The sequence below is a fragment of the Syngnathus floridae genome, chromosome 3 (assembly GCF_059516105.1).
Source record: "Syngnathus floridae isolate MCC-2025c chromosome 3, RoL_Sflo_1.0, whole genome shotgun sequence".
Taxonomy (NCBI): domain Eukaryota; kingdom Metazoa; phylum Chordata; class Actinopteri; order Syngnathiformes; family Syngnathidae; genus Syngnathus; species Syngnathus floridae.
Window position 1 is genome coordinate 7468495 of NC_142415.1, and position 22102 is coordinate 7490596.

At 40.3% G+C, this 22102-nt stretch overlaps 2 protein-coding genes across 6 annotated transcripts; both read right to left on the reverse strand.

The window, feature by feature from the left end:
• Positions 1–766: 766 nt before the first annotated feature.
• ctdspl2b (CTD (carboxy-terminal domain, RNA polymerase II, polypeptide A) small phosphatase like 2b) lies at positions 767–11121 on the reverse strand. Of its 4 annotated transcripts, none has more exons than XM_088371087.1 (14): positions 11019–11121; positions 10809–10922; positions 7318–7505; positions 6445–6568; positions 6192–6341; positions 5813–6052; positions 5576–5672; positions 5188–5299; positions 5024–5110; positions 4592–4654; positions 4415–4494; positions 4172–4298; positions 3605–3700; positions 767–3486 (listed from the first exon to the last, which is right to left on the reverse strand). In XM_088371087.1, exons 3-14 carry the CDS (start codon positions 7480–7482, stop codon positions 3421–3423), a joined length of 1407 nt encoding a protein of 468 aa, XP_088227213.1. In that variant the 5' UTR covers positions 7483–7505; positions 10809–10922; positions 11019–11121; the 3' UTR covers positions 767–3420. The 4 variants fall into 4 exon arrangements, with proteins under 4 accessions (XP_088227213.1, XP_088227212.1, XP_088227211.1 ...); XM_088371086.1 differs by having other exon boundaries at positions 7318–7508; XM_088371085.1 differs by lacking the exon at positions 11019–11121 and having other exon boundaries at positions 10809–10978.
• Positions 11122–11881: 760 nt separating this feature from the next.
• On the reverse strand, positions 11882–21146 carry golm2 (golgi membrane protein 2). 2 transcript variants are annotated; one of them, XM_088371083.1, is made up of 10 exons: positions 20094–21146; positions 17739–17793; positions 17167–17269; positions 16741–16831; positions 16479–16596; positions 15864–15947; positions 15410–15682; positions 15161–15292; positions 13308–13475; positions 11882–12607 (listed from the first exon to the last, which is right to left on the reverse strand). In XM_088371083.1, the coding sequence occupies exons 1-10, from the start codon at positions 20418–20420 to the stop codon at positions 12531–12533; spliced, it is 1428 nt and encodes a 475-aa protein (XP_088227209.1). In that variant the 5' UTR covers positions 20421–21146; the 3' UTR covers positions 11882–12530. The 2 variants fall into 2 exon arrangements, with proteins under 2 accessions (XP_088227209.1, XP_088227210.1); XM_088371084.1 differs by lacking the exon at positions 13308–13475 and having other exon boundaries at positions 20094–21144.
• Positions 21147–22102: the final 956 nt, after the last annotated feature.

The window sequence follows — 22102 nt, forward strand, 5'->3', positions numbered from 1 at the left end:
ATGGTTAAGATGTGTGACTTCCATGATTCGGAAGTTACTCTCCTCTATATGATCCCGACCGTCCTACAAATCTACACCTGCTCTGGGAAATTGAAAACTGGTTGAAAAGGGGCGGGTGCGAAATAAGGGCCGTGAAACACAGGCCGGATTTGGGCAGTAAGACATTATGAAATATTAACGATTCAAGTTGTGTCGTGGGAAACCCGAGTCAGGAAACACCAGACTGGCTGCAGGGACTGATGTGACATGTGCCTCAAGGGAGTCTATCCATGAGGAGGAGGAGGACGAGTGGTGGTGGTTGATGAGGCACGTTCTTCCTCGCGTGTGCATTGTCATAGAACTCGTACTCATATTTAAGGGCATTTGACTGAAATGACAGGATGATAGTTCAGTTCCTCGGCAGAGAAGAAAGGGGACAAACAGCAATTTGCAGGATCAATGAGTAGCATGCACTTTCTTGAAGGAATACTCAAAGTTTTGTGATGACATTTCGCTTGCACTTAATTATGCTGAAGATATTGTGGTAGGCTTGCATTGGAAACGTCCAATTACGCAGGCTTCAAAATGCACCCGCTGTAAAATTAGGTTATTTTATTAGTTCACCGCTAGATGACACTAAATTCTAGACATTATACCTTTAAGTTCACAATTAAAAGCTAAAGTGCATTTTTAGTTCATCCTGAAAAACTAAAAAGCCCAATATGCAGACCGCCCTCCAGAACTTTCTCACATGGTCTCCAGGAAAAAAAAACAAGAACAATGAGGCTTTTAACTTTAAAACTTTGTTTCAGAAATTCAATGTAACTGTATATACACTTTACAATAGTACATAGCCTAGTGGCTAACAAAGATGTCTTAAACATTTAAATACATCTTCTGCACAAATAATTCTTACAAGTAAAGTAGCATAACATGAGATTGAAGGGTACGGGTGGGGGGGGATTATTACTTTTCAGAAGACTTTACTTTTAGCAGGAAAGTGCCTTGACTAAAATTTAACTCAGGACTTCTGCCACAAACCAAACTGTATCCTCTACATGCTAAGCTTAACAGTTTAGTGACATTGGGCTAAACTAAACAAATATTTTCAAGAGAAAATAAAACACTCCATCTGAAGTTAATCAATACAGTTTAAAAGCTGATATAATAAACATGCCTTTTTAAAATCCAAGATACAAAATATGTTTCCTTACTTTAAGGATAAAAAACACCAGGCTGGATGTATTATACCACACCAAGTGTACAATAAACTTGTAATGCACATGAAAAGGAGCTGGATGACACGCATTAAATGACTCTCCGAGTTCCTTCAGAAACAGCCGTGAGAACCATTCAAACTCACAGCCGTCACACAATCTCTCAGTGAGGTTTGCATACAAAACGTTGGCTTAAAGAATTGGTGGGAGATGTGGGCACCGGGGCGGCGGCTCAAAGTGCGTGTTCTTTTTCGCATTGTTCAAACCTTCACTTCACTCTCCAATGCTTCCATCTAGTTGTTCTAAAACTTGAGGATTTGTAAAGACACCTGCGACTTCCGCCCTTGCACAATTTACATTCAGTGTCTAGATGTCCACTCATCAGTACAAGTATACCTCATTTTGCTCTGCACCATTTGTCAGGTTATTTGTCGGTCTAAGCAATTCCCTAAAAAAGTGCCCCCGCCCCCAGCAATTTCCAAGTTATCTTTTTGCCGCCCCCTAAATTTTTCCGCCTTTGGGCGGGGGAGTGAGAGCGCTGGAATGGGCGGGAAAAAAAATGCTGAGGCGGAATTTTTCGATGATTTTGCCACCCCCTAGATTTTGCCACCCGAGGCAGTTGCCTAGCTCGCCTAAGTTGTACAAGAAACACAAGCTCAATCGAATTCCTGGAGCGCAAAAAACATACGACGCAAAAGGCAATAAGGGCCAGGTGCTGAACAGATGGCAACTGCCTCTGATATCTGCCTACCTGCAACAGCGGGATTTGCTTGGCCAGAGAAGAGCAAGATTCATCTGGCTCATCTAACACACTGGACACAAATGAATGCAAGTGCACAAATGTGCGGGAATGCCTGGTGCTCTGCAGGACTCTGTGGTCTGATTGTCTTTTTTTTTTTTTTTGTCTAACCATTAACTGAAAAATGCTACAAGCTGAGAAATGAATCGTATGGCACGATATAGCAACCCAGACCAAAGCTGTCAATTTGTGCCAGTAAAAATATAAAAGCACTTTGATACAAACCTTAAACAAAACATTGCCCAGTTATCACGATACATTGACAAGAAGTTGGATTAAGCAAATCACCGCCATGATGCACATTTGTCCTGTCTCATGAGCAAAAATAATAATAAAAAAAACGTTCAGCAAAAATCATTTCCGTGTACAAGCATACATAAAAGGTGCTCATCGAGACTGACCGAGAGAAAATATGTTGCTGGTGCCATATTGGCTGGTTCGAGGTTTTGACCAGATGTCGAGAGACACTGGCCGCGCTACATTGTCAGTATGCTATTGATAGCCATCAAATTTCACTTCACAACTGAAAGACACAGCCTGTGATTAAGACAGAATACTAGATTACAAGTAAAGGACAACACTGATTGACAAATCAAATACTGCAACATTAACTTGACACATCACTTCCAACATGAATGCCCTCAAGCCTTATGCAACGCAATGGATTCTACCAAATTTCCTAAAGGCGCTCTGCTGTGTCTACGATGAAGATAAAACCTTTAAGCCTCAGAGAAGAAAAATGTGCCGACATTCCTTAAAAAAAAAAAAAAAAAATTCTTACATTTATCGTTAACATTTTCGTGCCGCCTTTCAAAACACTTCAAAGGTGAAGCACTAATTACAAAACAGACATTGGTTTACCAAAACAAATAGAACAATACAACCTTGGTTCACCTACAGCGGAATGCATCAGATTGAACAGGCTACTAAATTTGCCAACCACTAGATAACAGACTTGGTGTGAGTGTGGCAAAGAGTAAACACAAATGCAGATTGATTTACAGGCCAGTCTTTCCTGTGTAGACTGGAGTGTCGATAGCTTCAGCACCAGGGGATGAATGGTTTGGGTTCAACGCCTCAGGTTTGAGTTCCTCTTAACAGGTGGTATTTGAGAGCCACAGAGAAAGCACCAAAACCTTGAAAAAGTGTGGAGATGATAGCCCACTCCACAGCTGAAGAGTCCGTCAAAAAGTGGACTGACTCAGACTTCAAAATGTCTTGTTGCATGTGTACGTTAAGAAAATTTCATCCAGTTCTTTTAAAAACAATTTTTCTTCTGAACAGATAGTGTTTTTTGAAGCAACAGTAGATTTTAAAAAACAAAACAAAAAATGAAGCGACGATAATTTTGTTTTAAGCGGCTTTTTACACACATGGATTTCAGTCCTTTCTTGTTAAGCCCCATCTGAGATGAGACAGTGCAGTTCAATCAGGTGGCAACATGTCATGAAGACGAAATCTCTCCCGTACATGTGGCCGCACATCCTCGTCCTGTTGAAGAAGTAGTAACACAGGTCAAGGCAAAACAGTTTTGCATAAAAACTCAAGTTCAAGCTTGCTGGTAGAGTCAATTAAAAAAAAAAAAAAAAAAAAAAGAAAGACATCCTACCATCTCAACCAGCTTCTCAAGGAAGGGCACCAACTTCAGCAGCTCGTTGTCATTCTTGTCCATGAACCAGCTCTCAATAGGAATTCCATTTGACAACTGTGTGGGAGTTACAAATTAAAAACTTCACTGTGTTTGTGTCATGTTTAATGCTGTGAAAAAATAAATGGGAAGTAGAATAGTTTCACATTTTGGGAAAAATGGATAAAACTAGTTAAAAGCCGTCACAATGTGTCTGATTCTAGTCTGCTTTCTGCATGATGGCATAAAAATCACCAATGTTTAAAGAACACGTACGTATATAGTCTATAGTTCAAAGACGACCGATGGGATTTCAAATCTGTGTGAAACAAAAGGCAATTTGATCTGCTTTTTTTGACAATGTCATCCTATTTGATGGTCAAACCATTAATTGGGGAATGGTGGATTAAGACCAAGCTCACAATTCCCTTACATGACCAAACAGCCAACTGTTGACTAAAAGGAGCTACTGTCACGACACCAAGGGACATTCTCAGATCAGCTTTTTTTAAAACTAGGATTCAGATCACATAATATCTTTCTGGTCACCTGATATGCAAAGGCTTGTGGTGAATTATCAATGATGATGGTCTTTGATAGATCTCTGCCAAGAATGTTGAGATCCTTGATGTAGTTTCCTTGGACACAGACACAATGCTCCCGAAACAACCTGTGTCTACAGTTCCCGTCAGGAATGACAGGAAAGAAGGATAAATTGACAAGGTCAGAGAATAATTCAGAAAACACAACCACATGCCTACTTACAATCATTATAACGAAGAAAGACCATACCTCACTAATTGCTTCTTGGGGTCTAAGATGTTGAGCAGTTTGTCCGCGTAAACCTTTTTAGATGCCGTAAAAAGGATGATCTAAAAAAAAAAAAAAAAAAGTGGTCAGGGGGCAAAACACCATTGTTTCAAATCCAATGAGGTAAGATGAAATAAGTAATAGTCGCGCTATAGTTACCTCATAGATTTGTGACATGCGTTCCAAAAACTCTCTAAAAAAAGGTCTCAAGCGCACATATACCTGTAAAGGAGAAAACAGTCACATGTGCAACATATACCTTAAATCTTATTGGTCAACATGATCATATTCTTGCTTTGTTTTTGAGAGTACCGTGGAGACTGACATATCAGCATCTTCCTAAAACCTACGGATTTTTTTTTTTCCCCGAGGGGGACAAAAAAAAAACTTGATTTGTTTTACTAAGAATGTAACTGATTTTACTGTAGCAATTTTAGCAAAGAAGGCCAGCATCAGGAGATGTTTAAGGCTTTTTTTTTAAAGAAGGTGGTGATATCTCAACATGAGTGACAAGTAAGCAGGCTATCCAAAGCTGTTTCTAAATGTGGATTCAGCCACCTCTCCTACAGGCCTAAATAGGGCATCAGTTACCTGGTAAATGACATCTTGAAAGAGTACAGGGAAGGTGAGGGCGGCATCCTCCAGCTCATTTAAACTGCAATGGACCAGCGTTTCATCCTTTAAGACATTGAATGAATGAATAAATAGCCTACATAAATCCATAGAGTCATTAAATCTTGCATCCTGGAACTGACCAGATCAAGGACCAGAGAGAATTCCGGTGTGCTACGGGTCTTTAATGGAAGGGCTGGTTTACGAGTGAGCTGCTCTTCTGTTAATGGAGGGACATGCTTGATGAAGAAATACCTATAAAAAGACACAAAAACGTGGTTCAGTTGACCATACAAAGTACTTCGACCACAGTACAGTTAAGGCAAGTCCAAAACAAAACAAAATATAAACCACAGAACTAGATTGCCTTTGAGGTATTGGAATATGCAATAGCAGAGATAAATAATGGCGTGGCTCCTTTCGACTTTTCCCCAAAGGGGTCGCCACAGCGAAACACCCGTTTTGTCCAGATGATTCGCATGAGAAGTGTTTAGAGGTCCTTAAATGTTGATGACTATAACTTGCACTCACGGGTCAAAGACTTCCCAGTCTTCATCATAGGATGCTTCTGGTGGTACTGCAGTAGCAGGAGGGTTCATGTATGTCAGATCTGGACTGGAGCCTGGAGCTGAGACCACAGCAAAAGTTGTTTATATTAAATGAGCGATCAACATACAAAAACAAAACACTGAATAACTCTGCATCTCTCTCTAAACACTAACAATGAATTTTGTTCATAAACACACTTTACATTGCTATGTGACCTACCAGTGAGGGGTGGAAGGTCATCAGTCTCTCCCTGCTCTGCTGTGTGGTATCCAGCAGGGATGTGAGGCGGTCGCAGAATTGGCAGCTGGGATACACTTGAGTAGATGTTAGTGGTGGTGCATTGTTCCTGTGTTGATGCCGCTGTTCTGGTGGGCGTTTCTACACTTTGTTCCATTTCCAGCTGCTTGACTATTTCCTCAGCTTCCAATGCCTGGTCTGGAGAGTCAGATCCCGTTGGGACTGCAGGGAGGGTGGGTAAGCATTTTAATACTTTAACCGGACAACAAGAAATAATGCTACAGTTCGGATGGCACAATGGTATTATCATAGGAAATGTTATTTAAAAAAAAACAAAAAAAAACAAAAAAACAAAGACTACCATTTTTAGCTGCTGAGAAGAAGTTGAAAACAGGAGAGAAGATGGTCCCAAGAAGAGTTGTCCTGGGAGGGCTTGTGGGCACTTCAGCAGCAGTTGTCTCCTCCAGACTGCCATTGGGCTTCTCCTTACTCCTGTCATGATTGGTCACTGCTGCAAAGCAATTGATATGATTCAAACAACATTAAACACATGACTATTAATTTTAGTAAAAAAAAAAAAGAAAAATAGTACAACTTTTCTCTGTGCCACTCACATCCGTTGACAGAACCTTTTCTGTCAATCCTAAGGGAAGTGTTTGTGTCTGGAGTTGAGGTGATCAGGTTGTTGTCCCCATCACAGTGGAGGCGGGCCTTCTTGGCTGGGCTCTCCTGCTGCACCTTAACACACCAACAAAGTCAGATTTCTTTTTTGTTTGTATTAAAAGAAAAGAGTCAAGAGAAAATGCATTATTATTGAAAACAAATATTCTCAATCAAATTATTCTTCTATGTGGTATTTTTTAATCACAATTATTAGCTTTTGCGTGTTAGAAAGAAATTGGTAAACTTATTGTACACAGTGAACCAGTATGGGACCATCCTCAGGCAGAGCTCAAGAATTTTAAATCAGAGACAATAATAATTGTGGGGAAAAAAAAAATCATTGTGGTGTCATCTTATTACATACATAAGTTGGTCTGTGACCATTAAATATATTTAGACTATTCAAATAATTGAATGATTTTTTTTCCATTAAAGTATATTAAAAAATGTTTAAAAACTATATATATTAAAAAAAAAAATTCCCCCTGATTACTATTTATTATTAAATTACATTGTTTATTTGGTGTTGTTTAATGATTAAAAACAACAATTAAGCAATATCACACTACATGGATTGATATAATCACCAACCTTCTTGAAAGTTTTGGAAGTGATTCACTAACAGGGTCAGTCAAAGTAAAAGCAGAAGCAAATGTCTTATTTTGATTCAACCCCCCAAATATCTAGTCTGTTTTCACGCAGGACTAGACGGGGATGTAGACAATTTAAATGGGCTGTAAACAACCACTTGACTGTTGTCGATCAATGAGATCACAGATTAGTCGTCAATTAAGATGACACTTGTCTAAAATCGTCCTTATTACCTTAACATTTCCTCTGATGAACTTTTTGATAGTTGAGAACAAGCCCCTGCCACCACTGGTAGGAGTATCCTCTTCCACCTCTGAATGCTTTCGCTTGCTCCGAGACGGGCGAGGAGCCAGACTGGGGATCGGCTGCTGAGACGCCTTACGCATTCTCAGCCTCATCGTTGTCAGAGTCACATGTAAAGCTGCTTCAGAAAGAAAACCACTTTCCGAGTCAAACAAGAAATGAGAACAATTTACAGAAGGAATGAACACAATTGAATGACTGTTTTAGCTGTCGAGGATAGTATATTTCATGATGCATGTAGTACTGTCCACACACAATTTGTCCATCCTCACTCTTTTATCTCTTTGATGCCCTTCATGTCTCCTTTACCAATATACAAATGAATAGAGCCAGAATCCCAATAAAGTCTCAATAAATTTAAGTCACAACGCCACTCTCGATTCACTGTGACCATCTCTTAACACCCTTACTATAAGAACTGTTGTACACAATACTCATCTGCATTAGCCAGATGAAAATACAGGGCGAAAAGATGCCCAGATGTGTGTAAAAAAATGCCCCACACATGGTAAATGCATGTTGCAATATAAAATGGTATTATATTTTATTAAAATACTACATTGGACTGAGATTGCACCTACTAAAAGCGGGCACCACCAACACAATACGGAAGGGGGGTGGGGGACGTATGGGGAAACATTAAGTCTGGTAGTTGTCACAGATTATGACGTTAATGATCAAAGTCAAAGTCAGCTTTATTGTCAATTTCTCCACATGCCAAAGACACACAAAGAAACCGAAATTTCGTTCCCCCCTATCCCACGGTGACAAGACATGGCTCACAACAGACAAACAGTAAACAAGTATAACAAAAGCGTGCTGAATAAATAATGAATAAATAACACAACAATAAATAAATAAACAATTAATTAAGAGGAGCGTAAAAACGCGTACAGCAGACATTCCCGAAAATAGCGCAACAGTGCCGCACGCTACGCAGAAGGGGGTAGCGAGTTCAGGGCCCTAACAGCCTGGAGAAAGAAGCTGTTGGCGAGTCTGGTGGTGCGGGAGCGCAGGCTCCTGTACCTCTTCCCAGAGGGCAGAAGGTCAAACAAGGAGTGAGCTGGGTGACTCACATCTCTGGCAATCGAGGTTGCCTTGCGGGCGAGATGGGAGGTGTAAATGTCCTTCAGGGAGGGGGGATCACTGTTTATATAGTGGTCGCTTCATTTTGCAAATGAAATTGAATACTCAGTGTGGTATTTGAAAAGAGGACTCTTGAAATGGCACCAATAGAGGATGCTTGGTGGTCATAGTATACAGCAAGTGGAATAAGAACCTGTATTATAGCTTTTAATGTATTTTTTAGAATAAATATTTGGTAGACTCAAGTTAAAAAAAAACCAAAACACTTAAGTAAATATGCCAATTTTAGATTAAACTGGAAGTTTTGACATCTTGGGTTGACTTCTCGTCTAAGTGTACTTTATTTTAATATGCCGCCAAACAGAAAGCTACCAAACTGCTTTTCAATGTTTCTGACATTCTATTATGTATGTACATTAAAAAAAAAAAAAACGGCTTAAGTTAGACAAATGCTTCTTTGACATTTAAAATAACCAAAACGAGAGGGCGTATCTGTGTATACTTTTGTGGGACTGGTTTGCCTTGCTGCAAACATCTGGATGTATTCAACATCCCATTTCACTTACATCACGGCAGCCGCAGCTGGCTTGACTTTCAGTGGTACACTAAAAACAGACCACAATAGATCTTACACCATATACATTGATGATTTCATATGGATTGGAAAGTTGTTTTAATTTAAACAGTACACATACTGTACATTGAATTTGTGATTTCAGCCATACCTGACTAACACACGGCAGACAACAATAGTAACCTTTTTTTTTTTTTAGGCCTGTGCACATGGAAAACTCAAGACTGGGAAGACAAATTGTAAGGGAAGCCCAACCTCTTGTGCTTGCGTAACAGCAGCAGACTGGAAATGTGTCTGGACATATCCAGAATAAGTAAACTTAGCAATTCATAACAAAACCTATCAAATACTGTAATAATAATAATAGTCATAATATTAATAATAAGTTATATAAATAGCAAATGGTATCTATCTATCTATCTATCTATCTATCTATCTATCTATCTATCTATCTATCTATCTATCTATCTATCTATCTATCTATCTTTTTTAAATACATAAACTGCATAAATTAGACATGAACTGACACTTTGACCAACCATAGCCACTCTTCAATTCTGTACTTGGTCTTTATGTGCAAAAGCCCTGTTGTATTTGCTGCTTTTGCTAAATTAACTTCCGATTTGTTCGAGGTCCCTGCATAAACACCAATAAGACTGCAGCTATCAATTTCGGATCATGCACCTCGCAAGGGTCCTGCACATTTGCACTGTTGCTAGGGGGAAGCAAGTGAGCGGGAAATAGAAAAATGCATGCTTCCAACAGACGTTAGCTACGGCGGTCGCGTGTCTCTAGGAATCCGGCGTGTCTCTAAAATGTATGCATCGACAAACCACCAAATCCCCACCCATAATCCCTTTTCACTCTTATTCCGATTGTCCAGCAAATCACCACAGTCGGTTTATTAAGGAACATATAACATTCAAAAGCTGAACGCGGGTGGGTTTACTTTCTTCGGCGCAACATGTAACTAACTCTGCGGTCAAGTTGAGACCAACTTGGAAGCGTTTACGAACAGGACGAGGGAATAACTTCAAACGAAGCCCTGAAGCAAAACAAGCTAATGTTCACCAGCTAAAAGCACGACCAAGACAATGCGTCATTACGAGTTCTACGAAATAAGACTAACTTGGCACTTGTCTGTGACAACTAGCGGTTTATATCCTTTTGTCAATTGCCATGTCGTTTGATTAGTGTGACAATTGTGGTTGAGGCTGTCAAACATGGAAGTCGTTGCTCCCGGTAACATCGGGTAAATTATCATAGCATCTCATTCACAAAAAAAAAAGACCGGATGGTTGTTTTATTCGGCAATCCAGGCAGGTATACTTGTGTTGTTTTAGTGAGCTACAAACATAAATGGTAAATATGCCTTCTCGCTGGCTAACTAACAGCCAAGTTCAGTCGTGGAATGCATCTGCTCGCTTTCCCTACAGCAAGTTACAAGACACATCTGCGGGTCGCGACAACTATGCGCCTTCACGTTATGTAAATGTTATTTTATGCTCTCGTGGGTGAAGCCAGTGACGTTGGGATTTAGTCACGGTAGCTCAAAATGAGTTGTATCCATGGAAGGCCGAAGTTAGCTTCTCGAAGCTGTTGCTTAGCTTAGCACAATTAGCATAGAGCCACCTTAGCTTCCTTGGGGGGGAAAGAACTGCTTCAGGCTAGCAGATGTGCACAGGCAGGAAAGGCAAATATTTTGGCTGTCGTCAGCCAACATTACATAAAACATGCGGCAAAAGGCAGATGGCTACTTACTTTGTGGCGTTGCTTGATTTTTCGAAATAAGCGCTCACGACCCGAATGCCATCATAGCGACTGACTTGTTTTCGGGTAGTGTGGCTGGATTTCTTATCTACTCAATGGCCGTTTCTGAAATGACACACCGTTGTTACCAGACGCCATTTCCCGCCTCTGCTCAGGCTCTGCGAGGTAAATACCCGTATGAACACAGACACGCCCCCTTACCTCTCAAACACAAGCCAGTCAGTCTGCAGTGGTGCCTGGAGCGCTTGCATCATCAAGGTTGCCTACTTAAGCACGATTTGACGAAAATATTGCTCCAAATGATATAAAATAGTGTTCCTGCAAAGTACAAATGGGATCAGTTAAGATGCAAATAGATGCAAAAGAAAAAAATAATAAGAGGTGCACATGATGTCAGAGCCTTGTCCAAACATTTTCCTCTGAGTGCTGCATACAAAAAAAATAGAAAGATGAAAGGGCCACTTTGATTTGTTTTTCAACTTATAAAAATGTAAAGCAAATTATACAAAGTGTTTGATGTAGTTATTTCTGGAAAAACTGTTACATCATTTCTGGTAAAGGTGATAAGGTAAATAAATAGCTGAGGATTTTATTTCGCGTCATTATTATGTTTTTGGGGTGGCCTGTGGCGCTGTAATTCATTTCAGTAGACCCCCTTTCCACATTATGAACCAAAATATGTGCAATCTGTATTAAGAAAACCATACTTACGGACAATCACAAGTTGGACCTTGACACAAGGCAGAATGTAGAGGAAAACATTTTTGTTTCTGAAAAAGAATTTTCCTCATTCTCCACATTGTTATGAAGAGAAATTATGATACTATTTAGTTGTAAATGTTTGTCTTTGGACAGCTAGAAAAGTTATAGCTCCCCCCTGCTTTTAGAACAGCTACAAAAAAGGTCCCCAGGCTGTAGTTTGGACACCACAAAATTAGGTACACAAACAGCATAGCTCAAACTATTGCTTCAAGTATTGCCACCGTTGCAAAATTAACTAAGCAACATTTACAGTATTTTTCTATGCTGAACCATTTTCAAGCTACAATTTTTCAAAACAGTGATATGAAAACTGAAAATTTTATTGAAAAAATGCACTTGTCACCTAAAGAGTTAATCCTCAGTAACATGGTTTGTTCATCATCATCATGGAGAGTCTAACAAGCATGAACAGTAATCATTTAGAGGGCCACTTGTGTGTTCACAAAAAAATGATTTAATAGACTGTAAGCAAAGTCCTTGGCATTTCAAATGCTATCCCACCACTGTAAACCTAAAACTGAAGAATCATTCTTGTAAGTGTCCAAAAATTGTGGTAGAGTCCAAATGTTAGAATAACCTCTTTGAAACATCTCAGCACGGCAAAAAAAAAAAAGTTCCACTGTCGGTGTAAACTATGCTATTTTAGATCACTCAGCTATGAACGGAGGAATTCAGTCCTACAGCAAAATAGTCGTCCAGGTATAGACCACTAGCCTAGATAGACTAGTGTCCTAGCCTAACTCCATTACCAATTCACACCAACTGATTATACTGTATATTCTTTTGTCTTATCCTGTGAAGTAACATTATTCAAATTCACCAGTAGTACTAATCTGTTTGTAGGGGTGGTCCATGGCACTAATGATGCAAGCTGTAAATTCGGAATCATTCTCATGTCCAAATAAGAAAGTCCTGATATTTGGATGAAATTTTACTGTACAAAATTCACATTCAGAGAATGTCGATGGCTTGATGTCGCTTTCCATAATCCACAGCCCGATCTCCTTGCATATCCCGATCATCATCATCTAGAACAAAAGGGCAAAAGAAATTAGAAATGTTTGAAGGAGGCATAACTGCACACAAAAATACTCCGATGCTGTAATTAAATAGGATTTCATATGGGGTGGGGGGGAATCAATCATTGTCAAATCAGTTATGTTGCATATGAACAATACACAAAACATGTAAATCAATCATAAACACTGGCAATAGTTCACATTTAGTTGTGTCCGAACAAAACAGATAAACTATGAAGGAAAGACAAATTAAAACAAAATGTGAAACAAAAAAATGATAATGGCTGTGAATTTCAATGTTTCAAATTCAAGGAGAACAGACATGCGCGCACCAAACAAGTGAACTACTTTTATCTAGTAGATGTGGCTCAGCTCAGACAGGTGTGATTGCTAAAAATGAAGCACAGGCAATAGATGGTGAGTGAATCACATTGACCAAAGTTCCTTCCTCGGTCTGGTTTCCTCAGTTGTCTTACGATCATTATTGTACTTTTTTTTTGTACTCATTCCGCATTGCGCATCTTCTTCGAGCCCAGAAATATGATGATGGATTCAAGGACCAAACTCATGGCAATGTGAGCTACTCTAAGCACAAACTGCTTGGAAAAAAATGCTACGGGGGAGGGAGGGTTGGCAGCAGAAGAGGAGTGGAGTGAGGAATGGTGAATACACATCTGGACAAGCAGTCCAGTCCCCCTGCCTGGCTCACCTTGAACGTCTTCCTCCCCACCATCACCATCCTCTTCCTCATTGTAGGCCAGCTCAGCCTGCTTGTCGGCTTCGTACTCACCCACATTGCCATCGTCCCCATTGTAGTCCGCTAGCTTAGAGCCATGTTGCGGATCTACTGGGGACTCGATCTCGTCAAAGAACCGGCCTGCAGGAGGCAGAGAAGGGGGCCTCATCAGGAAGGGAGAGAAATGAAGGCAAACAAAGGGATAGGAGTGGTTGAAATAGTGCAGAGGGGTTCAGGTGGTGAAGCGGAAAGGGGATGTGAATGGATATACAGTGGCTGATGAAAGAAGTGCTACTGAGCATTACAGTGACTTTTTTTTTGTCTTACATGAGATCTGCTTTTGCTTAACGCAGCCCTACGTTTGCATTTTATGGAATCAAATACTGTTTGTTGACTTGACTTTTGTCTTTAGAACAGCATGCTGCTCTGGAATAATTGCGTGCAATTCTGACAACAGACTGATACATTTACTGAAAGTGTATTATAAGAGTTTAGAACAGTGGTTCTTAACCTGGGTCCACTGCGAAGGTCCGAACACATCTGATTTATCGTGTAAATTCGTGATAACACATCTGAACTGTTCTCGCAAAGGCACACTGATTTCCAAGTATGTAATTTGTTGTGAGTTCATGCATTGTGTTGATTTTGGTGATGATCATGCACGGCTCATTTTGTGCACCAGTGAAAAACATCTATCTATGTCTTGAATTTGATTTCTTTTTTTTCCGCTAAAGAGGAGTTCGGTGAATGTGCACATAAAACTGGTGGGGTTCGGTACCTCCAACAAGGTTAAGAACCACTGGTCTAGAAGGTGATGACTCAACTCTGGCTTTTATTTAGGTATATACTGGTATACATGTACCAAGTAGAACTGTATCTACTTCGTCTTGCAATACATTCTGGAGACTGAAAAGTAATGCAGGGCCAGAGGACTAAATGGTGCTTTCCCCTTAGTGTTGGGGTGAAAAAAATACCACTATTATAGTTGATAAATATTACCTATATGTGATAGTATAAAATGTGATCATATCCGGCATGTTGTTGTTCAGGATTTTGGGGATATAAACATGTCAGCAGTAACATGTTTCCAACAAGTACACCCAAGCCATGAACTAAGAACAGTGGGGGAAAAAAATGATGATGGGAGGTGAATACAGTACAGGGTTTTAAGCAGGATACTGACATGTAAGGAAGGCAGAAGAAAATACTTTATAAAACAGGAAAGAGGAGGAAACTGGTTGCGGAGCAGAAGCCAGGAACTAGGAAAGGATCTTCTGGGTGGTGCCACGTGTCCCCTTCTTCAAAACCTGTCACCCCAGTCTGATCCGTATGGCTGAAGCATCATCGCTGAGAATCTTCACTTTGGGACTTTGAATCCATCATAATGATAGCTCATGAAAACGTTTTCTTTCTTTGATTTATGTCCCATGACAGAATATGTAACCAATTTGGAAATAACCCACAGGTTCCAAGATAAAGGGTACTAGAAGTTGCTTGAAGTCATAACTAAACATGTCATTTAGAGACCAACAGAAAAAGGACTGAAGACTCATTCGATTACCACTAAAGTGTCCAGCTAAATACTATGTCAACATAGTCTTGTACACACAAGTCATGTACTGTACTAGTGTAGAGCACTAGTACTTGGTGGAGTACAAAATAGACTGCAATGGGCAGTTTTCTATTCACACACCCGGCAGACATGACAGTAGCAGAGTGCAAAACCAACAATAATAGCTGTGCCACCATCCAATTATAGTGTTGCACTTGCTACCGCATCCATTCAAAAGCAAGTATTTAATAAAAGTGTCTTAGGTCATACTCACTTTGGTGATGGTGGAGTGCCCCTGCTGGAACTTGGTCTTTGTGATGTGGTTGGATGGGTTTGGGTACCTGGGCAGGGTTGGCAGGCAATGGAATCCCCTTCAACCGTTCACCTGCTGCTTTGACATCTGGGGCTGACAAGAAAGAAATTGATTTTCCTCGGATTTCCCAACACGTGCATATTATGGATTTTTTTCCCCTCTCTTCAAATGATTGTAATCATCAGTAATGGAACGGAGTGCATATTTTACCTCGAAGTTGTCTTTGCTGTTCACCCAGCTCATCTGCTTTGATATCTGACTTGTCTTCAAAAACGATTGGTTTATCTGCTAGGTTGATGACACCTGGGGCGGCAATCACAGCTGCTTGGCCTTCCCCTCTGTCCTGCTGGAGTCGGGGTTGGTCGAGCGACAAGCCAGGTACCCCTGGGCCATCAGCTGCCCCAATACCAGGTCCAGCGTCGACACCCACAACCGCATCGGGAGCTTCGAGACGCTTCAGAGTGATGGCTGGCTTCTTCAATTCTGTCAACAAATGACAAGGCACCCCGAGAACATCTAAGAAAATGGTACCGCATTGTCCAAACAAGAGACAATGATCCTGACAGCCTCTTTGTATTCCCATCTATCCAGTCAAGTCGCCTGTAAATTTATTTTTTTGTTTTATTTTGATAAGCATTTATTCAGACACTCGTGAATTACTTACCAAATTGTACTTCATCAAGTTTTCCCACCTCACTGTCTTCAATACCAGGCATGCCAGCATCACTGCCTGGCTTACCCATGACATCTGTCAAAGAATATGGAATAATGTCAGTTTATGTGAATATAAAAAAAATAAGTGGAGATTTGGGACAACCTAATCAATCCCGTTTTAATGAACACAACACAGTGCAGACTGGTGCTGAGGTATTCTTTTTACGGTTCATGATCACCACCTGGTTGGGAGTCTATATTGATGTTGGGAATTAAACATGAGACTACTGACTACCGCCTACAATTGACTCCCAATGAAATGCACCTACCCAAATGAAATGGTATTGATGGCACTGAAGCAGTTTTTTTTTCATTATTCATTTTTTCCCCATTAAAAGCACTAATAACACAATTTTCACATCATCATTCCTCACACAAAAGACAGGAGGTAATAAATATTCTTGTCTTGATAGCTTGTTGACTGTGGTGCATCTGAGTTTAGTATGCATTATAGTGTTGTTTTCCAATTTCCGAGATTTATTTAAGCTTACTTGCTATTTTACCAACAGTTCGCATTGACTCTATGCATTGACTCTATGCTAAATGTAACAGTTATCATCAGTACCTTTTAAATCTGGAGTGTCACGCCGGCGATTTGCCACTGTGTGGCGCTCTTCAGCCAGACCCAGAGCTCCCTCAGTATGTCTTCCCGCCACTACGCCTTTTTGACCGTCAATTGCATTCTAAAAAGTTAACAGAAAAAAACAATAGAAACACTATACAGCAAAAATACAATAAAATCACATTCTGCAATATATAGTAAAAGCTGGTGACACGTCGTTTAATTCACTATGAAATAAAGACAGATCATGTGAGAAAATACGAACCCGCCTCAGCTTTACAGCTTCCTCTTCTAGAGTCTTCTTTGATTCTTCATACTCACTTTTTAACTGTGCAATCTGACGTCCACACTGTAAACTATGCAGTACACATGCAAGGGTCAATTCAAAGATTATGCATGACGATAAATAACATCTAAATCTGATTAGAGTGGGGTTTTAATGAGAAAGCTGCATCCTAAACTGAAATAATGAAATAAATAACTTAATAAATGATCAGTGACAGTGGACTAATCTGACTGAACACTGCAGCATGATTTTTTTTTCCACTCTTAAAATGTACGCAAATGGTTTGAGGAGATTCATATTAGTACATTCATTACTGAGTTAATCTCGGATGATGTAAAATTTCTTAAGTCGTGCAGAAAACTGAAAGAAAGTTCAAAAGAAAGAAAGCAGAAATCATTGCCATACCTTTCATATTCCAGCTTTCTCTCCAAGGTGGTTCTATTCTTTTTAACTTCTCTTAGCTGATCTTCCTGTTTCATAAATTCTTGCTTCAAATCATTCAGTTGCTCTGTTACACACAAATAAATAATGGTTTTCAGTGGTTAATTCTAGAAATGGGCATTCCATCCCAGTTGTTGAATGTCACCGATGGAGGGACGAGGAAGTTATTTAAAAAAAGTTTTTGTTTTTTTTGTTGGTCTGTGTAATCTTCACTAACCAGGTCAAGTGCTGATTAACTTCTCAATTTGTAATGCTAACGTTCATTGGGGAATGCAAAGTGAACTGTGGTGTGGCGTGCGAGTTTGATTGCATGTTCACTTGCTTGTGAGGGTGTCACTCCCACCACATATACCAGACAAGAGATTGTTTAAATAAGGGGGGATAAGTACCACTTTGTTCACTTCCAAAACAACAATGGACAACATAGCAACCACACCTTAAGTCCTGCCCATCTCTGGTTAATTCATAGAACTGTATATAGTACCTGGAATAAGCAAGTCAGGTCATGTTTGATTGTGCCATTTTGCTAGACTTACCTTTCAGCCTTTGGATTTCGGTCATTTGGGCTGAGAGGTCACCCTGCATCTTAACCTTGAGAACACAGACAACAAAATGTAAAGAAAGCGCCTTGTGTACGACACTGGTTTTATTCCATTTTTTTATTATTGACTTATTTTAATCTTACATTTGTGGTGCTTTACACAGTACAGCTCAAAAGTCATGAGTTTTTTTCTATTGTTTAAGAATCACCATAGACAATCATGATGCCGTGGCACACTGGTGTACTATGAGAAATGGGATGCAGTAGGTACAAATTTTGCTTTATTTGTCAGAAAAATTATTATTTATTAATTACAAATATATATTCATCTATCTATGCCCCGACTGTATAGGATTCGGGACTACAGGTAGTTCTTTCAGGCAGAAGGAACGTCTAGCCTATGCGTGACCAAGTTAATTAATATTGTTGGTGTCAATGTTGCAAGGAATAATCCAACTAATATAATTGTGTGTGACACGACTACATTTTGTGTGCATAGGCCAGTGCTCAATTGAGTGTGCCGTTTACTTTACAGTGGAATAATTGCTGTCATTCAATTCATTTCTATTATGCAAAATGCCAATTGTAAGGTATGGTGAGCTATTTATGCATTTATTTGATAGCCTACTACAGCACTGAATTGTCCATTCATTAATTATGCTTGATTTTTTTACCAGTGCAAGAAATTCAGCACAGAATGACTGTTACTACCCAAGCAATTCTGGCTTCTACTATTGTGGAAAATGCTTACATGGGCATGGTGTCATAAAATATTACACGATAGTATATAATAGTACATATTTATACAATGGTATTACCGCTTTTCCTCAAGATGCAACCTCCACGCAGTAAGGCCGGAATCGAAATTGAACCTTCAACCTCTGCACCGTGCTAACCAGTGAACCACCGTGCCGCCCACCCCAAAATTATACTACTATAATTAGTTTTCAAACAGAACAAACTTATTTAAGGCTGTAAAAGGAGGGGCAAGTTTGTACTGTAACACTTGGGGTCCTTTTTTAAAATGAGATCTTCTTAGATATTTTAAGACACATGGGAACATTTTGGGAAATGATGCAGTGTGTCTTTTTCTAAACAAAGCACCCCACACCACATGAAGGCAAAATGACTAAATGTTTGAGCAGAGCAAGTGCGAATAAAGTTTTTCAGAGTACCGTATTTTCCGCACCATAAGGCGCTTTGGGTTAAAAAGGCGCAGACTCAATTTCTGGGAGATTTTCTGTACTTAATTCAAACATAGTGCATTATAGGGCACATGCATGCCATGACTTATGTTAAGAAAAAAAAAAAAAACATCACGGGAGCAAGGCAGTCAGTTCCGTTGCCTGGTAAGCATCTCTTAGTCGATGCCGTTTTAGAGGGTCCTAATGGTTTGCACAAACGATAGTATTTATTTATCAATGGCGGCAGGAGGTACGTACTTTACATTTATGTAAAGTCCGGTGATTGGTTTACCGCCCCGATCTACGTAAAACTTAATGTCCTCTGATTGGTTCATCGGGCCTACATATTACATACTCGTATATTATGGAAGTCACACAAAACAACTTTACAGATTTTGGAATTCGGTCCACACACAAGGCGCGCCTTCGATTTGAGAAAATTTAAGGCCTTTTAATGCGCCTTATGGTGCGGAAAATACGGTAAGTGTGAAATGTGACCAAATATGACAAATAAGTCATGAGACTTACTAAACTTAAGGCTCAGTGATAGGTGCCCCAACCTTTAACAAACGTACTGATACAACACCAACAAGGAAGTCCATGTCTCTGTTTGCTCATCCACCTGTTGGCAGTGTAAGGCGTGTTGGTGGAAAATCTTTGGATGGGTTCAGTGTCACTATACCTCAGAAGAGTTAATTTATCATTTGGAGGAGTAATTTACTCAGTACGGCTAATCGTTTGACATTGATGTGCTAACAGTTTGTAAGTCATCCAGTGTAATAATAATTTAAAAATAAAATCCTTTGGTCAAAAGCTGTAAAAACCAAAGGGTCACGCATACAGAAGGAGTACCATTGATGCATGCTATTGTACTCCTAGTTTATACACTGTCCAGCCTGAATAGAGTTTTAAATGTCATACAGAAAACGTGTGAAATAATCCTGCAAAAGCCAAAAACATTACATGATATTGATGGGATTGATTCTTTACTCAGCCTGTGAGGAGAACATTTTCTTGGGAAATAAACTAGACATAACAGGCCTTCTGTACAGATAGAAAATGTGGTCAAGGGAAATAAAGCATGGCTAAATAAAAACTTTGGTACAACTACGTGTACTTTAGTGCTGAATAAAACCGAATTGCACATGGGGGCTCCGGGACACTACCTTTTCGTCGGTGCACTTTTTGGCGAGCGCGTCTCGGGCCTGCAGCTTGCCCTCCATGACGCTGTAGTCTCCATCCTTCTTGTCCAGCTGCTTTCTGTGCGTGTCCACCTGCGCCATGAGCTCAGAGTTGCGCTTCTCCAATCGGCTCCTCGCCGCGTCCGTGCGCTTCACCCGCGACTGCACCTCCACCAACTCATCCAGTAAGCGGCCGTGCTTGCTGGATACGGTCCAGTAGTTGAACGCTAGTATGGCGATGATCGCCATGAGGAAGATGAGGATGAAGGACGGGAGGCGGCCTCCTCGTCGGTTTGCGCCGAAGCCGATCATGTCCGAATAGAAATTCTAACTGTCACTTCAGCTTTTGACCGTGTGCCTCAAAGAGAGTATTTCCCCGGCGTACGTGACATGCCGTGTGTATGCGGCAACCGTTCAGAAACACAAACCTCGCACGCAAATCATTAATGGCCAAGACTTCTCACATCTCTCATGCTTCCTTCTTCGTCTTCCTTCCGCATACTGGGCATCTTTCTTCAAGTCCGCCCAATGTCAGACCAAGAAGGACGTGGCCTAGCCCAGCTGGCAGGGTAACACTGCACAGTAGACGAGACGTGGAAGTGGATCTCTGCACTGCTCCGTGGCAGAAGCGCGAGGACGCGCAAATGATACAGCTAACTGGAGCTATATAGCATTAGCGGACGGTTAGATCTTTTCACCCAGATTAAAGAAGAAATCGCCCCAGTTATATTTCAGGGCTTTGATGCAAAAATTCAATACGAGTGTTGATTTTTTTCCGATTGCCAATCCACGTTAGCCCCCAAACCATTACACTGCAGTCCGACTCTCGAGACAGCTCCTTCATTAGCATCAAAACAATGCGTGGAAAAGCGAACAAAATCGGCGGCTATTCCTTGCAAAGTTTCGCGCGAAATTGATTTCGACCCGAGTTAATACAACCCGTCAAACCCACGCAAACCTTCAGAATAAGCGCCGAGATAGATCACTGCGCTGTCTTCCGACGTCTGATTACGGTCCAGTGTCGAGTTAGATGGAATAAACAGAACACAGTGCGCTCGCGGGAAATACTTTCAAAATAAAAGCTGTAATTGTGATTTGTGTGTTACGTGGCACGGAGTCTGCGTCGTTTCCGTTGAAACCAGACATTACAGAGATGTGCATGATTTAATATTACACGACCATTTTTATTGCATCACATACTTTTTCACGTACTTTGGTGGATGTAAATAAAGCTGTAAAGCTTGTTCGAACCAATTCTCTGTATTTTTCCAAGAACAATAAAACTGAATTCTAAAAAAAAAAAAGAATTAAAAGCCTCCTTTGTTTAGCAAAGTACTGTCTCTTGACAGCTGAAATCCAGATCCATTGGCATCAGAATGATGAAGAGAGAAAAACAGTTTCAGCTCATGATCCAGTGACAAAATTTTTGAAAGCAAGCCCAGTGCAATTTAACATCTTTCTGTTGTGATTGGTTGGCGACTCGACGTTTCTCAATGTATCAGTTGTTAAAAAGTTGCTGATCCTTTTTGCTTTGTCCTATTATTATAAGTTCATTCTGTCATAAGCCTGATTCCATAACGTATCGGTTGCTATGCAGTTGCCGTTTCCCTTATATCCTTTGTCCTGTTGTTATGTCAACCTTTATTCTATTTTACAGTATTTATATAAGCTCGGGTTACTCTGTGACAAAATGTCAGGGCATTGAGCTTTCTTCGCAAAGAATATCAAGCTTTCTTGAATGCCCAGCCCTGCTTTCTGTTGATACTTGATAAAGACTTTTCAACTTTTGTGTCATGTCTCCTTCTGGGCCCATATCCAGCTCCACGGGACACATTCATGGTTACAGATCTCAATAAAAAAATTCACCATGATGTCAATTTGACACTTCGACTGTCAAAAGCCATGTAGGGTGCAGTAAAGTGCCAATAGTAACAACGGGCATTAGTGGTGACATTTTATATGCAATGCTTGTCATCATTGACTTTGGCCAGGAA